At 46.0% G+C, this 13,379-nt stretch overlaps 2 protein-coding genes across 2 annotated transcripts in view; both read left to right on the top strand.

Moving 5' to 3' along the window:
• The window catches only part of LOC109387589 (uncharacterized), a 227,991-nt gene extending 215,041 nt beyond the window's left edge, over positions 1 to 12,950 (top strand). Inside the window, exon 6 of the mRNA XM_019651645.1 lies at positions 12,830 to 12,950. Coding sequence (XP_019507190.1) covers positions 12,830 to 12,902 — 73 coding nt within the window. The 3' untranslated portion in view covers positions 12,903 to 12,950. The remainder of the gene's footprint in view (positions 1 to 12,829) is intronic.
• The window catches only part of MMP16 (matrix metallopeptidase 16), a 451,752-nt gene continuing 451,235 nt past the window's right edge, over positions 12,863 to 13,379 (top strand). Inside the window, exon 1 of the mRNA XM_019651642.1 lies at positions 12,863 to 12,967. The gene's annotated coding sequence lies outside the window, so the exon portion shown is untranslated. The remainder of the gene's footprint in view (positions 12,968 to 13,379) is intronic.

Below are 13,379 nucleotides of genomic sequence, written 5' to 3'. Positions count from 1 at the left end.
CTGCATTAGGTAATATCGGCTATTTGTACAGCTGCCAGGGGAGCCCAGTGGTGAGGTGGGGAATGACCCGCTCTGCCCTTTCATGTTCAAGGAGCTGTGACAGACCTGGTCCCAGCTGCAACGTGTCCCCAGGAGGCTTTATCTGGGAGGTGGTTTTCAAGATTCTGGTGACACAGAAACTCAGAGCTGGGGTGTACTTTGCCTCAGGACTACACACCACCCACCACAGCCAAATGGCCATGCGGTCAGTGTTAACTGTCCATCGGCCTGGAATTACCAGGCACAGAGCAGTGCTTGCCGGCCGCCACCACTCACTCGGGTCCCGAGGACATCAGTAATCCCGCATGGCTGCTCTCAGAGCCCAGAGGGGCTCGCGCACTCTGTGCAGGCGACGGTGCCGGCACTTGCTGTCCATCCCATGTCAGGCTGCCGAAGAAAGCTGTTTGTGTGTCCGCTAGCCAGCGGCTGTGTGGGAGAAGTGGGGGCACGTGTGAGGGGGCAGAGCCGTGCCCTCCTGGCCTCATCTTTGGTCTCTCTTAGGAAGGCAGGGCTTACCCCTCAGCGTGGGCTGCTGCATGTTTCATCTTTGTAGCTAACAGGAGTTGAATTTTGACTTCCCATGAGGAGCGTGTTGAGAGGAATTTTAATTTTTTTTCCCTAGGAAATTAGAAAACAGGCCAGTGATTACTTAAGAGTATTTCAAGGGCTCTTAAATCTCTTAACCTCCTTCATGGCGGGGCCGCTTCTCCAGACTCTGCGCAGTCACTGTTTCCTGTTCCATTAAAAGTACAATGAAAATATCGTGGATGACTTACAGCATCCAGCACTTTCCAGGGCTTGCTTTCTTGATCTCCGTGGCCTGTTCAGCGATGCTCTAGGGAGATTTTTCAAAGGATAATGGCAGAGTCCTCTTGTGGAAGGAAAAGCTGGCGGCAAGCAAAGTGATATTGCTTCTGTGTGCGACATGAACAACGTAGGCATCGAAAGTCCCCCCTTTCTGCCAAGAGTTACCTGTGCTGGGCCGCCTAGAAACGGCTTCTGTAAGTTACGGCAGCTGTCTGTCCTCTCAGCACCTGGGGGCCTGTCCTGCCATCCATCAGAGGCAACCCTGGCCTGGCGGTCTGGTCCCCTGTGTCAGAGGAAGGACAGAGCGGGACAGGCGAAAATAGCGGTGAGGGGATGACTGGGCACCTGAGCTGCGCGGCTGCCTCTGCCAGTCACTCTTTCCTGAACACACCTGCACTGACGTTCAGCCCTACGCAGCGGGGTCCTCCTGGTCCGCGGCAGAGGAGGACCCTGCGCCTTATTTCCTCACTGGTCTCCGTTTCAACTGGACATTCAAATCTAACTCTGACCTGCTTTGTTCAGTCTTAATCTCCACCTGTCGGAGAAGACAATTTACTTGGGTTTATTGATTTTCTTCTCAGTATTTCTTCTTAGAGGAGCAATGGCAGTCACCCTGGGTCTTCATCTGCGTTCCAGGGTTTTGGGGAAATATTTCATCCGACAAGCTGTTTGTCAAGTTCCTGTCTCCATGTCAGTGGTATGTTCCCCTCTCCAGCCCTCTTTATCATAAAGCCCTACTGCCTCGTACTACCTGCCAATACTTTATTTTTCCTTCATGGCCTCTTGTCTTCTATAAGACTTTGACATTCCAACCATCTTTCCTTGGGTCACTGGCTAAAACCTTGTAGCTGTATTGCGCTGTGTCACCTGGCATGAACCCACCCAACACCCGCTCGCCACTCCTTCCTCAAAGCCCTGTAGTGCCCGCCTGTCACCTATGGAAGGAATTCAAGTTCACGGACCTGACACACAAGGCGACACGTGTTCCCCATCCTACGTCCTTTTGCAGCTTCCTCGCTTGTTCTTCTGGGACTCAGCCTCTCCTCCAACCACACCAGAATATTGGTGTGTCCCCCACAAACGCAGCGTCACCTCCAAATCTCACACCTCACTGTGGCCCTCCTGCCTGGCCTCTTAACAAGCCCTCACTTGCGCTCAGACTCATGGAGACGAGATCCCCCACCCCACCCCCCGTCCTGTCACTGTGGCTTGGTTGTTTCTGCTTTGTGCTTCCAAAATAACCATCCTTTTTAAAAAATTAACGTTTACTCAAAATATATTATGTTTACATGCCTTTTATCTGTTCCATGCCCTCAAATATATGCTACATTGAGCACAGGAAATGTGTCTTAATCACCTTTCTTAATTTTTAGTACCTAGCCCAATACATGGCACTGAGGTCTTACGTACTCAGTAGTTGTTTTTAGTAAATAAGTGACATTCCAGGGAGAGTTTCTCCCAAGTGGAAGGAGGCAGTGGGGATGTGTGGCTGTGCTTGGCTCTCTCTCCTGTGCTCACCATGTGGTTCAGATTGTACGGGCCCCGAGGCTTCAGGCTCTGGGTGGAAGGCTGTCTGCTCGCTCACATCCCTGGGGAGCGCTGGTCATTCCCAGTTCACCCCAGATCACCTGAAACAGTCCCCTGCTTGGGGTTCAGGCACTGGCACCTGTTGGAGTACAGCCGTGGTTGGGGACAACATGTTAAAAACACAAGTTGAACAGACAATGTATCAGGAACCAAAGGAGAAATAGCTGTAGAAGATCGAGTGGGTTTGCCTGGGAGACAGAGCTCTCTGCCTGGGAGGCCACTTCATAGAGAAAAGGGTTCCGTTCATCGGACAAGAGATCGTGTGAGCTGACCGAGGTCCCCCCTGGCTCTGTGCAGACTCAGTGTCAGAGTGGCCGTACTCAGGAGAGGCTAGGCTGGACAGGGGCACTCAGGAGAAATCCCTCCCTTGCTAATGTGTCCTAGGTCTGTGAGGATTTTCCCAGGTTCTGGGCAGTATGGTCAGTCACGTGAGGGCCGCTGACGCTCTAACCACCCTGCTGGTCTGAGCATAGGCTGCAGGGACGTGGAGGGGTGGCCTGGCCTGTCCCAGCCCCCTGCCTGGGGCCGAGCTGTTGCTCCAGGACCACGTTCTTTCTTAGGGCTGGACTTCTTAGGTAACACAGAAGGCAAACCTGGCACATGCCTGGCTATGCTGTGCCCCCTATGATTCAGCCCCCGACTGTCCAGCCGGCCTGCTCTGGCCTGGGGAGACATGAGGGATGTGGCTACCCCGTTCCATGCTCTGCATTTCTACTCTCTCCCAAAGCCTGTTTCGTCTGAGTCCATTTCCTCCTCATCCTAAGGGAGCTTTGTGAAAATTGGCTTGTTTTTAAAGAAGAAACTAAGTAAGTCTGAGGTGTGAATTTCTAGGGGTCTTCACGTGTATGGCTGTGGGAACGCCGTTGAAATGAGCGGTGATGGAGCAGACTACTGCATTTGGCTTCAACCAGACATTCTGGTCTTTGCTAAACCTTGAATCTCAATTCATGGGGAAGGAATGTTTTGTTGTTTTACGTGCTAATATGTCATGAGGCAGCTTGTCATAAAGCTAGTTCTGTGATATCAGTTGTTTTGGCGCTATTACGGTAAAAGGTACCTTGTGCCACAGCAGGAATAGAACTTAGGCGAGCACGCTTCCATCCCCTCAGTATGTGCACCCAGCTTTGGAGAAGGAGTCCTGCTTGAAGGAACTGTCAGGCCACCTGCCATCACTGCCACAAAGTTCTTCTCTCCCGCTGGCATGGGCCGCTTTCTCAGCAGGTGTTGTAATTTCCTCGGGGAAATTTGTTATCAAGTGAAAGAATATGTCCATGTGTTATCACTCAGATTCTTCCCGAACTTTGAAATAAAATCTGTAGTCTCTGTATGTTTCTCTTTACTGAATGCTGACACGAGCATTAGTTGAGCACATAGTGTATAAGAGATGTGATGGTACGGATGGCATTACCCGAGAGGGACGTGTCCCAAGACCCCCCAGGGATGCCAGAAACCGTGAGAGTGCCGAACCCTATGCACACCGTTTATTCCTGCATGTACATATGATCAATTTTCATACACATATGTAGTCAGAGTGAGAGATAAACAACTAATGATAGCGTCATTATAATAATATGCTGTGATAAAAGTTATGTGAATGTGAAGTTATTCAGTAAAATAAGGGTTCCCTGACCCACACACTGTTACACTGTGACACTCCATCTGAAAACCAAGATGGCTACTAAGTGAGTGGGGAAGTTTTATCCAGGTTGCAATACCTTTTAATTCAAAAGACTGAAAATTGCCCGCTCACTTCCAGTGAGTACTCTTTTGGTCCGTTTCCCATTCCGGTCCTGTTAGCACAGCTTGCTAGTTTCCAGATTTTTTGCAGAGCATCAGCAGTTGCTATAATTTCTCTCTGTGCTCCCATCTTCCCTCGAATCAATGTATTGATATACACTTTATATGCATCACCAAATTATTTCAAGTTCAGGTCTGCGTTAGGGTCTCATATAATTGCCCAGAGCTGGAGAGCTAGGTGTGATTCACTCCTTGCTAAATAAGTCGGCAATATCAATAATTTAAGGCCTAACTATTGGGGGGAGACTGTCTTAATGAATGAGTCTATTATTTTAAGAAGATTTAGCAATTATGCAATCTCTAATATTGATTTTCACTAAATTCTATCTTGAAATCAGAAAGATTGATCATAAAACCTCTCACCCAGTCCAACCATGGCACATTGAATGAGGGATTTGGCTGCGTGCATAGCCCCATCCAGCTCCATTTAGCAACAAACGGCACAATATAATAGAAGACATCGGAATGTCAATAAAAAGGGAAACCCAGGTGGCGGAGTTCAGAAATGCGTTGATCGGATATGATAGAAAGGGCAGGATGGCTATAGGTCGGTTCATGTCACTTCTGTGTTATTTGGCACTTCTCTTTGGAGTGTATTTATTTTTGTAGTTGATTGTAATGTCCATATCACCGTGGGTTGCCATCAATGGTTGGGTCCTTAAGGAAACATCCATTCTAAGATGAGGAAGAGAAAACACGTGGACATCAGTATTTTAACGTGTGGGTATGACATTAGGTGGGGAGCTGCCACTGGGAGCTATTTTGGCGAATCTGCTCCCAGGGTCAGTTTCCATGAAGAGGTGAAAACTGAAGAGAAGTTTTTCTCTGACTTGTTTCCATCTGTGAAAAACAAATCGGCAACTAGTCCCTTGTAAACACTGCTGAAACGCCTCGCTTCATAGCATATACGACACTAGCATTTCCGATTGGGTGAGAGACTTTCTCCTGAACCCCACCTTTTCCCCCTGGGAAAAGCAACTCAATGACAAGATTGGGAGTTTGGTTATAATCTCCATATGCGTGTGGCCCTTGGCCACAGCAATTCCTTAGTAAGTGTTTGTTGAATGCGCACGTGAATTATTAAAGGAATGATATATTTTCCTGCTCCCCAAAAGCATTGCATCTATTGGGGAAATTGAGATGAGAGACTAATAAATAACTATAATAAAATTAAGAGCAAGGCCAGTGTCAGATATGCGAGCAGTTACTATCAGTAAGCGAAGTTAAGACAGGGTGTCAAAGCCTGCCACATGGGGCGGAAAGGCTGAGGGAGACATGAAAGCCTCATTCTTTTGACTATTTTGCACATTTATTATACGTTTTTCACGTAGTTCTAAAGTATTCTTTCAGAAAACCTCGTTTTCCCCAAGGAGAAATTATCTGGCGGCTGGTAAAGGCGAAGGGACTCTCTTGATGTGAATCAGAGAGTTGAGCTGCAGGCCCCAAGTTTGCTAGAACTGACCTGTGCACCCAGGCTTCACAGGGGGCCAGCTTTCTAGACGGCCAGCTTGGGTCACTGAGAAGCTTGCGTCCTGATGCCTGTCGCTTGTGGCGTGTGGCGCCTCAGACGCTCTAGTCATACGTGTCCCTCTGCACTCTCTCTGTTATAGGACGAGTTCAGGGGGGAACTCAACAGAGGAAACAGCAGCTTGGAGACTCATGTCATGTGTCATGTGTCACGTGCACCAACCGAGAAATGCTTCGGCTGGGCCATTGCCCTGTGGTTTCTGGAAGGGTGGGGGGGGGAAGCCTAGACACCAGAGCAAAGTGGGGCCCCCACGTCCCCAGCTCCTGGCCTGTGGGGAGCACACTAGGACCTGAGAAATCGGGTGGGGGCTGCCTCACCTCCAGGGGGTCTCCCGGGGAGGGGCTCCTGGCTGGGCGGGAAGGCAGACAAGCCAGGTTAATCTGTGTGGGCTCTTCTGTGTACTATGGGGACCCCCAGTCTCAGCGAACTTGAAGCTGAAAGAAGTAAAGTGACATGCCCAGTGGGCACGGCTCCCGAGGACACGATAAAGGGAAGTTTCAAAAAAATGTCCTGTGATGCCTTGTTGGCTTTGCCATTGAGACAGAGTTTACACTTTTTTTTTTCTTTTTCACAATAAAATATAGTCTTGGTGCTTCAAGTCAAGACAGGACCTCTGTATATTATTCAGGATATAGGTGATATATAAGATTTCTAATTTCTACTAGTCATACAGAAGAAAACCTAAGATTTAGTTGATAAATACTATAATGGCTAATAATTTAAAATGTATGGCTACTAACTATTTCTATTTAACATATGAACTACACAAAAATTTTTTACTATATGATGTCTGTATAATTAATGCATATTTCATTTTTATACGAGTCAAAGTGCTATAACATTTTATCAAAGTGAGCTCCTTATTTTTAAGTACTTGCTAATATTTATATCTACCTTCTGAATGTTTCTATTATCTCATAATTCACAGGCTGTACACTGTTTTATAACAGTATGGAAGTCCTCTTTTTACTGCTAAGGTATTCGGGGATTAATGACAGTGATAACTCCTCACTGGCCAGCGTCACACCTGCAGTACGGGCATGTCACATTGTACATTCACAGTGACGGTCGAGGGGCAGCTTTATGCACGGAGACAATAGCAGCTTTATTCTAGTATTATTGTCGGGGGAAACTGCGTTAAGGCCTTCCCACCTTACACAGGAAAGGCCCTCCAGGAGGCATTTGGGGACAGTACTGCGTTGACAATCCTATTCCATGTGGAAGCCAAGAGTGTGGCCAGTGACCCGTGCTGGTTAGAGCTACACGCCGTCCCCCTGGGAGTCTCGTGACAAATGACTATATAGGACATTGTTGTAAGTAGTCCAGAAAATGGTGAAATCACAAAATCGTGTCTCAAAGCAAAGCAATATTTTGGAGTGGGGAAAAAAATAGAGAGTGGGGAGCATGGAGAGCTAGTGGTCGGTCAGCAGGGTGACTGCCACAGCAGGTGGACAGCCTCGCTTGGCCAGCCTGCATGGCCACAGGAACGCGAGAGGCGTTTATGGTCACCGCCTGGTGAAGCTCCAGGAAATGGGGCTGACTCACAGGACCCGCTGTTTCTTTTTTGACGTTTGCTTTACGGGAAAGTTCCAACCGCCCAGTTCAGGAGCCACCTCAGGAGGACAGTGGCACTGGGGACGCGGCGCCCTCTGCTGTGCTCCTCGTGTCCACGATGTGTGTTACTTTCATTTGGGGTTATTTGCTAGCTTTAGTGCTTTTCTCTCTTTGTACTCATCTCTTTTTATTACATATTTTTATTATTTAAATGCTAATTTTTCTTCCTGCTTTCCTTTTTTTTGAATTGTATTTTTCATTAGTAGTTTTTATTCATTTTGTTTACCAATCTAAGTATAGACAGCTATGAATTTTCCTCTGATTATTATTTTTGTTATATCCAATCAGTCTGGTGAGGTGACTATTTTAGAATCACCTTTTTGGGGAAGTTTGTGCGTTTGGATTATATGTCTCCTAAGACCCAAGATCTGTCAGGTGGGACCCCAAAACATCCCCCCACACACACACATACACCCAGGGTAGGGAGCACTGGGACTTCTCAGTCTTCTGATTTATTAATTTTGGGTTTTTTATTAGAGAAAAATTTTAAGAATTAATTTTTACATTTTGAAACATATTGAAGTGTTTTTTGTGGTTTAATTCATAATGAATTTTTATCAGTTTTCCATTGCCCCTTGAAAACTATACCCATTCACTTTACATGTGCTTCCATACATAATTATACATATCACCTGTGCACCACATGTATTTATAAAACACGTGTATATATCTGTGTGTACCTTTACATGTGCCCAAGTTTGTGTCTTCATTCTCCGATGTGCTGATGTGCTGCTCAGGGCTTCCGTGTGCCTCACTTTTTATTCACTCATCCACTGTGGACTGAACAAGGGCAAGTACAATCTTCTGTTTGTGGTTCCAATTTCAGTTTGTTTGCATTTCCTGTAATTCTTCTTTTCTTTACAGAAGCTGCTGTTTGTACCTGGTATTAGGGCTTTCAGATATTGCTGTTAAGGAACGTTTAGGTTATTTTCAAGTCATTTCAAATAATCCACTTAGTTCTTTGCACATTATTTATTTGTTTGCTACTCCAAGCCATAATATAATGTGTATATTTCCTCTTTTTCACTGTGCCCTGCTTCGTTTTCACGAATCCTTTTTAGCAGCAATCGTAGCTGCCGCCGTTTTTTATTGTAGTTGAATAGTGTTTTCAGAGGTCATGGACAGCTTCCAACGATCAGCCAGATCCTGTCACTTAATGTCACTCATGGTACATGTGAGATAATAATCCTTGTGTTAAAGAAAAAAGATTTCGAATTCCAGCTGGCCGTTGTCATAAGTCTGAGTGACAGGAACAGCCTCAGAAGTCCGAATTCTGACCTAGGAGGGTCCTTTGCTCCTACTGTGACCCGGGTGCCTCCCGTGAACGTGTGGCTTATCAATTATGAAAGTTACCACTGAAAGGGTAGCTCTGCCTCTCTGTTAACTAATCAGAGAACTAGTGGGGTGTCATTTTTCAACATCCTTTATCCTTTGGGCTTCTCAGTTTTTTATAGTATTGATTAGGCATTTTAGGTCCACATCATCACAGAAAAACTAAAAAAATAACCAACCCCCCCCCAAAAAAAAACCTCAAAAGAACATTGTTAATGCACATTCAAACTTAAGAATTACTTGAAACATCAGGTTACACGAGTTCCAAATGAATGCTGAGTGTTTATTGAACTCAGCATTAAATCAACACAATGCTGCCTGTTACTCTTGTCGACTTGGATGTCGCCGTTGTTGAGACGGTTCTCTGGTTAGCTTTCGGCACCTGATGAAGTTAGATGGTTTAGTTTTGTTGTGTTGTTTTAGTTTCATTTAGAAATGGCAAAGGAAGAGGAAGGGAGGGAGGAAGGAAGGCAGGAAGGAGGGAAGGGAGGAAAGAAGGAAGGAAGGAAGGAAGGAAGGAAGGAAGTCCTTACTGGCTGAAGCAAAGAGTGAATAATTGGTGTGCAGCCTGGGTGTGGAGTCGGCTTGCTTTGAGCGCGGCTGTGGGCTTGGTTCTGACCCTCAGACTCTGTATCTGCCTCCCCAACCCCGCTTCCTTGGGCTGGAGGGTTTCATCACCGTTAGCTGTCGTTTCCGTAGTTTCCGTTCATCTGTCTGATCTCCCCAGGACGTTCCTTGTCAGAACTGGTACCATCCACTGGACAACGTCAGTTGAATTCATTACTTGTTGGAGCACAGACAGCATCCAGTTCTGGGATAGAATTTTGCCATAACAGTGTCCCTGGAGACAGTAAGGAAAAAACATACTTTGGTGGATTCCAGAGTAATTTCTATGGTGTCTTTTACATTTCTGACTGGCTTCTCCGTGGTGCTTGCAGGCAGGTTTTGCTTCTGTCACACAGTGTCCTCAACAGCTTTCCTGGCCAAAGATGATGAATTCTAAAGTGTGTATCTGTTTCCCATAGTGAGTTATTGTCACTATTATGCTGGTTGTTTGCATCTTCAGAAAATTATTCCCTTTTTATAATGCTTCGGGATTTTTTATGGGCCCATGATACTGCCTTTCCCCTCAGTTTATCTGTCTTCAAACGGTGCAGAAAACCTTCTTGTCTAGTGTAGTGTTTAGGGAGAATCTTTCTCTGATATCGTCTGGATGATAAAGTCATTAGTTCATTAAATCAACCCATGCTATTATTTAATGGGCAACTAAGAAATATCTTAAAATGCTTCCAATTAACTAGCATACTATTTTCCTATCACTTAGCTGTAGTATTCCTTTAATGAAGAGGCTGTAGAGTTTAACATGATTTTTTAAAAAAAATCATGAAGTACAGTTTGAAAACTCAAAAGGAAAATGTAAGAGAGATAGATTGGGTGAGGGATTTCTGACGGGCCTCTTCTGAGTCAGTGTCTCTCATACCTGTGTCCTGCACAGTTTCNTGGGAATAGGAGATCCTTTAGTCTCTCTAACCCAGTAGTGTAAACAGCTGTCCAGAATTACACTCCAGTTCTCTCCTGTCAGGTCGCATTACAGAGCACGGTGTGCAGACAAGAGAGGTGAGTGTGATGACACGGGCTGCGGGCAGTGGGACATAGTCAAGTTCAGTCGCTCGCTCTTATCCCACAGGGAACAGCTTATCCCACAGAGGCGGCAGCTGGCTCACGTCAGGCCCGCGTTTACGGCAAGGCGGCATGGACTCTGCATGTGTGCATGTCTGTGTGGTGCTGCCTCCGGACGTCGGCGAGTCTGCGCTCCTCTTTGGCACAGTTAGGAGCTACTTGGGGGTCCTACATGGGTAGCCGGGTGACCTGCCTGCTTCCTGGGGGTGATGTGAATACTGGTAGTCTCTTGGGAAGTCTGTGTCTTTTTTTTTCTTTTTCTTTTCTTTTTTTTTTATTATTAATAGTTTGTGTCTTGATTGAGCCCTTTCACGCTGAATATTCTCGCCAGCCAGCGTGGAGACTCACAGCCCTCAGCAGAGGACACTGCGCTTTCTTCCGGCCGCCTCCCTGCCCTGACCTGCAGACACCCTAGTGACTGTCGGGGATACTTCCTCCCTCCTGCTGTATCAGGTTCTCATTTGCATCGCTGTCTTGTTCCGCATTATATACATTTTTCTGCCCCTTGCTTTGTCACTTGAACTAGATTCCGGAACTATTTCTAGCTAACTGGTCTAGTTATTATAAAGCACCTGTGGTATGAACACATCCTTTAAACCATTCTCCTCGTGTAGCTTTCCATGTATTGCTAGGTTTTTTGCTCTGTTTTGTTTTTCCCCTAAAAACTTTATTGTGATAAACCTCCTTTTCCTGTATGGACTAGCATTTTAATTTTATGAGATAGATTTCCAGGAATGAGGTTGCTGTATGAAAGTTACGCGTATTTTAAATTTTAGTAGCTGTTACTAGGTTTCTTTTCCGAAAGGCTGAAACTCATCTTATTTTCACTGGCAATATTTCCCTCTGTTTTCTGTTAGCAGTGGATGTGAGCATTTTTATGTTTTCCCGCTATCAATGGTAGAGACATCCTTTAATTTACATCTTAATAATTATTATTGAAGCTGAACTCTCTTCTCATCTGTAAACCACCTTTTCAGCATTGTTGCCTGTTTCACTGTCTTTTATTCCTACACAGTGTGTAATACAGAATACGAACCCACCTGTTACATAGATTTAAACATTCATCCAGTGATCTCTCTTCTAATGCTTTTTTGTGTGTTTTACCATACCGAAACGTTTCTACTTTTACGCAGTGACGTATGCCTCATCCTTTCCCTCACAGCCTGTTTCCTGTTCTGCTTCAGAAGTTCCCTTGGTCTCTGACTCACACCTTATTTTGTAAGGGAGCTTACTGCCAGGTCCAGCCTCCCTCTCTTCTCTGAGAAGCTCTACGGTAATGAACAGGTCGGCAGAACGTTTCTCAGCTGCTATTTGAATATTTATAGATGTGCTCAATGTGTAAGAACTGTGGCAGTTAAAAGGGCAAACCAGATAAGAAACAGAGCTTCAGAGTACTCCAAGTTAAGGAGACATAAAGGAGCGTGTGAAATAGCACTGGAAGTGACCCGTCCCCCGAGATATGAATTACTGCCCTTCCAGAAGGGGCCATCCCTCACCGATTCAGGGACCTGGTTGGTTGTGGCAAGAAGCATCAAGTGTCGTCTGTTGTAAAACATTCCCCAAATTGTGAAAAAGTCACTTTATACACTAAAGCTGCTATTACTAACCCATTGCNGGATTCTGGTTTCAGGGGTCATTTTTAAACCTGTGCATCTTGGAGTTTGACAGAGTGTGATATTTACATGCTGATAGGAAGTTACCTGAGCAGGTGTGTGGACCTGGCTCTGGTGGGAAGACAGGAGGCATGTTTGTGCTCTTCCTTTAAGCTCCCCTGAGATCACTTCCTTTCATGCCCATGGGGTTTAGTTTTGAGGTGGGCAGGGCTTCCTGGGCCAGGGCCCTCCTTGGGCCAGAGGCGAGCGTGGTGTCTATACTCAGGTTGCTGCGGCCACTAAGTGTCAGACGTGACTCCCTCATTCCTCCTGGGCCCCTTTCTCCTTTTATTCACAATTTAGTCTTGCCCATTCCCATACTTATTTCATAATTTAAGCTGAAGTTCATAGTAAACTGTTGTATTAAACTAGAACTAAACAACTATGCTAAAAAAGTGAGCGAGAATAGAAGAAGTGATTTTGGCTCCTTGCTCTCATTCTAAAGAAATTCCAGTTCAGAATGGGTTTGGAGTGGGATAAAGGTCTGCTTTCTGACCAGTTGTATCAGTCCGTGATGCACGTGAGAGTTTTTTCACTCACTGAAACGCTTTTGGAGTAATTGTGTATCATTAGTGTTATAAATCACAACAGTTGTTCCGATGCCCTGCTGTTCCTGCGTGAGCCTGGGGGTGCCGAACATGTAGGACAGGCTTCAAACCAGGCTCGCTTACGGGGGGGTTATCCCCCGTGTGTCCTCCGCCATTTTTGTTGGTTATTCACACAATAGATAATAAGCAATTATCCAAAAGCAAAGACACATTATACCTGATGAGAACTATCTTTGTCACTCCAGCACCCTTGGACTGGACACTCCCATAACCACAGAGAAGCACAGTGGCCGACGGGCTCAAGCTGGCCAAGTGTGACGTCCTCCCATGGACAACTGTGTCACGTTCCCAAGGTCAGCACCGCACAGGACTTTCTTCAAACAGTAAGTATGACTCTGCCGCACGTGGAGCTTGAACTTGGTTGTCAGCAGGCTTGTGTGTTCATTTTCAGATGTTACCAAAAGGAATACCTGATTTTTCTCCCAGCAGCGCATTGAGTCCTAGAGAATTCTCTAGTAGCAGGTCTAAGGAGGGTGTTTGTCCTGGAAATGGCAGCAGGTTAATTCAGGGGAAATAAGAGGCTTCATCCGACATCGGAGAGACACGGTGTGCTTGCCGAGTGTAGGAATGTTACCTTTCGCTTCCCCTCTCTGAACAAAATTTTTCCCATCTGCAAAATGGAAATAATACTGATCTCCAGCTTCACGCTGGGGCCAGGCTTTGTCTGCCCTGGGTGCTGCTGAACCAAGTAGAGAACAACCCACTGAGGGTCACAATTACTCAGTGACGAAGGAG

This window comes from Hipposideros armiger, unplaced genomic scaffold, assembly GCF_001890085.2.
Source record: "Hipposideros armiger isolate ML-2016 unplaced genomic scaffold, ASM189008v1 scaffold_163, whole genome shotgun sequence".
NCBI lineage: Eukaryota > Metazoa > Chordata > Mammalia > Chiroptera > Hipposideridae > Hipposideros > Hipposideros armiger.
Note: the sequence above shows the minus strand (reverse complement) of the source record. Positions and strands in the feature narration are given on the sequence as shown.